Here is a 3,091-nt window from a genome sequence, read left to right on the forward strand (position 1 = left end):
TTAAAAACAAGTTCCTTTTCTTCTTTTACCTCACTTCAATAGCCCTATGGTTGTCCCAAGTATTCTACTAAACTATATTACAGAAGTGCAGAAGTACATTTGTTGCTTCTCTTTTTGAATGCAGGACTTTTAAAAGTATTAACATTAAAAGGTTGTAGTGCTACTTTTACACAATAATTGAATACGTTTGATTTGACCGCACATAAGGAGAGTCGAACTCGGGTGTCGATGTGTTTTACTGGGAAGCGAAACTTGTTGATCTGCGCAGACGCAGTCGGTGCAGCCCAGTGGTAAAGTAGAGGGTCGAGTGAAGTTACAGCAGTCCTGCGTTAGACTTGAAGTCTGTAACAACGTGTGAATCCAGAAGAGAAAAGGGTCGACGGCTGATTTCTGTCGGTATCTATCCAAGGTAAGAACACTGGTCTGCTTTCTGTTTATTTATGTAGTTGCTTGTTTTTTTTGCATAGTCATGGCGATAAGGCATATTACATAATATCCATACATGCTCATAATACTGACGTACGGAAGTCAATTATATCTCCTCCCGACATGTTTTTATATGGCTAAAAAAAACGATGTACCCGTGGGCTATATGAACCTGGTGTTATGGAGATCCAGGTCAGTTTAGACGGTACCTTTGGGGGGAAAGCGGGAACAAAATATGTGAAATGTGGAATTTTTCTTTTTTCTTTTTCTAATGCACTTTTACTCTGTTTATTGTGGTTGTTAGGGTCTTTAACCCTAGAACACTTATGTAACAGAAGTAACACCATCACTAACGTCGGGTATATTTTACCCGATATAATATACCCGATAAAAAATACTTCTCATCCCAATATATTACACAACAGTAACACAATAGTACAACAATACATGGCAAATTGAAGTACTCTTCTTTTATTTTCCCCTATACAACATCTCATAAAACGAAAAAAATGTATCATAGGGGGACCCTATAAAAAGGCTCTAAAATTAGTGAAAAATTAGGGAATCGTTAACGAAACATTCCTAAAAAAAATAAAATAATGGAGCTGGGAACTTGTTCTTCGGTCCACCCGTTCCTTGGACATGTGAGGTTCTTCACCTTGTCCGGTGAAGAAAACAGTCTCACTGTGTGTAATATCAACCCGAATTTTTTTTTTACTCTCAATCACTAACGTTGGGTGAAAATCACCTGAGCACGTGCCTGTTGAAAAAAACAGGGATGGGAGCAGGGAAACACGCCTACCTTTGATGAAGTCAGTGAGCAGACTGGTCCTCAGCTGTCACTCATGATGACACGCCCCTCTCAGTTGAAGCCACGCCCCTCCACGCTAGATCAGGATCAAAAGTCTGAACTGAAAAAAACGATCTGAAAGTGAAAAAAAGATTTGAAACCGAAAAAAAATCGGAAACTGAAAAATATAAGACCTCAAATATCAGAATATATATGAAAGTGAAAAATGAAAAAAATGAATGTATTCAAAAAAATTCCAGAACTGAATCAAAATTATATTCAACCCAAAAAAACTTTTCATTCACTTATTTTTAATGTTCAAGACCACAATTTGAACTTTCAGGTTAAATTTTTTTTTTCAAATGATCAAAACTTTTGGCCTGGATTTAGCTCCATAGTAAAGTGGGGAAAAAGGGATTTTATTCACCCAAAGTATTTACATTAATTAGGATGGGTAACAAAATCAAGCCAAAGTGACAAATAAGAATAACTATAGAAAGTTAACATAATTGCTCTAAAGTGTAAGTACATAATTAACCAGAACTTAATTTAAAACAATATAGTTAGTGCTCTTCTGAACAAGGGACACTCCCTCCCCATCTCCTAACTGCATGATATATACTATGCTGACCAGTCCATAGTTGATTGTAGGGGGGAGAAGACATTCCTCCTCTGTGGTGCAGATGTAGTGGCTCCTGACAACACTCGTCTTGCTGTAGTAGAATGGCACAGTCCAATTGTCCAGGCTAATCTATTCAGGCAGGTGTGATGCAGCTGCTCAGTCTTTTGCCAGAAGGATGGTCGGCTACAGTGACCAGACTCTGTCAGGAAATGCGTCAAGATGACAATGAGTTCAAAGTAACTGTAAATGTTTTCTCTTGCAGATGGAAGGTGATAATAGGAGAAGCCAAAGTTGATAATGTGACGAAGTAAGGAGAAAGAAAATCATGGGTGAGTGAAGAGACGAGTCCTTTTTTATGAGATGTCCTTCCTTTTTTCAGTACAAAGGTCTATAGTATTTTGATCTCTTTGTAGTGAAATGTATATTTTTTTCCTCTTTGCTTTTAAAGTGTTAATACCTTCTAACCATCTACTGTTGTTATGTATATATTATTTACATTATGACATTAATATGTATTTTCATATTAAAAATGAGTCAAATGATTATCTGTAAAATGATAGGGTCACTTGTGATGGCCAACCCACATTTATCACTCAACTCTGCAATTCCCCTCAACTATATGGGGCATTTTAGAGTCTTTCAGCACATTGTTTTGATTCTGCAGACCACAAAGTTACTGTTTGGCTCAATTTCATTCCTCATTTGTATTGACCTTATTCCCAGCCACAGCACACACCTGTTTTCGGCCAAAAAACTTTGATAGTACAGGGCTCCAAACTAACGTTTTACATTGGTTGCAATAATACATTTTAAGCATTACCTTTTTTGTCAGTTCCCAAACACATTGGTAATTCGTCAACACATTATGCCAGGGGTATTCAACTAAAATTCCAAAAGGTCCAGATTGAGAAAATATCCGAGTGCAAAGGTCCGGAACATAACAATACTATCTAGCTTGCACTATTTAGTGCCATATATATATATATATATATATATATATATATATATATATATATATATATATATATATGCAAAACTGGCCTGACTATATGTCCAAACTGGCCTGGCCAGTTATATATATATATATATATATATATATATATATATATATATATATATATATATATATATATATATATAAAACTGGCCAGGCCAGTTTGGACATATAGTCCCTCTACCTGGTTCTGGGCCTCCCTCAGGGTCTCCTCCCAGCTGGTCGTGCCTGGAACACCTCCCTAGGGAGGCGCCCAGGT

At 36.8% G+C, this 3,091-nt stretch overlaps 1 protein-coding gene across 1 annotated transcript in view; it reads left to right on the forward strand.

Annotated features, from left to right (window-relative positions):
* Positions 1 to 318: 318 nt before the first annotated feature.
* Positions 319 to 3,091, forward strand: part of LOC137878254 (sterile alpha motif domain-containing protein 9-like) — a 13,760-nt gene continuing 10,987 nt past the window's right edge. Inside the window, exons 1-2 of the mRNA XM_068718480.1 lie at positions 319 to 409; positions 2,101 to 2,167. Coding sequence (XP_068574581.1) covers positions 2,164 to 2,167 — 4 coding nt within the window. The 5' untranslated portion in view covers positions 319 to 409; positions 2,101 to 2,163. The remainder of the gene's footprint in view (positions 410 to 2,100; positions 2,168 to 3,091) is intronic.

The sequence above is a fragment of the Cebidichthys violaceus genome, unplaced genomic scaffold, assembly GCF_023349555.1.
Source record: "Cebidichthys violaceus isolate CVI_PGR_0920_01 unplaced genomic scaffold, fCebVio1.0.p SCAF_23, whole genome shotgun sequence".
NCBI lineage: Eukaryota > Metazoa > Chordata > Actinopteri > Perciformes > Stichaeidae > Cebidichthys > Cebidichthys violaceus.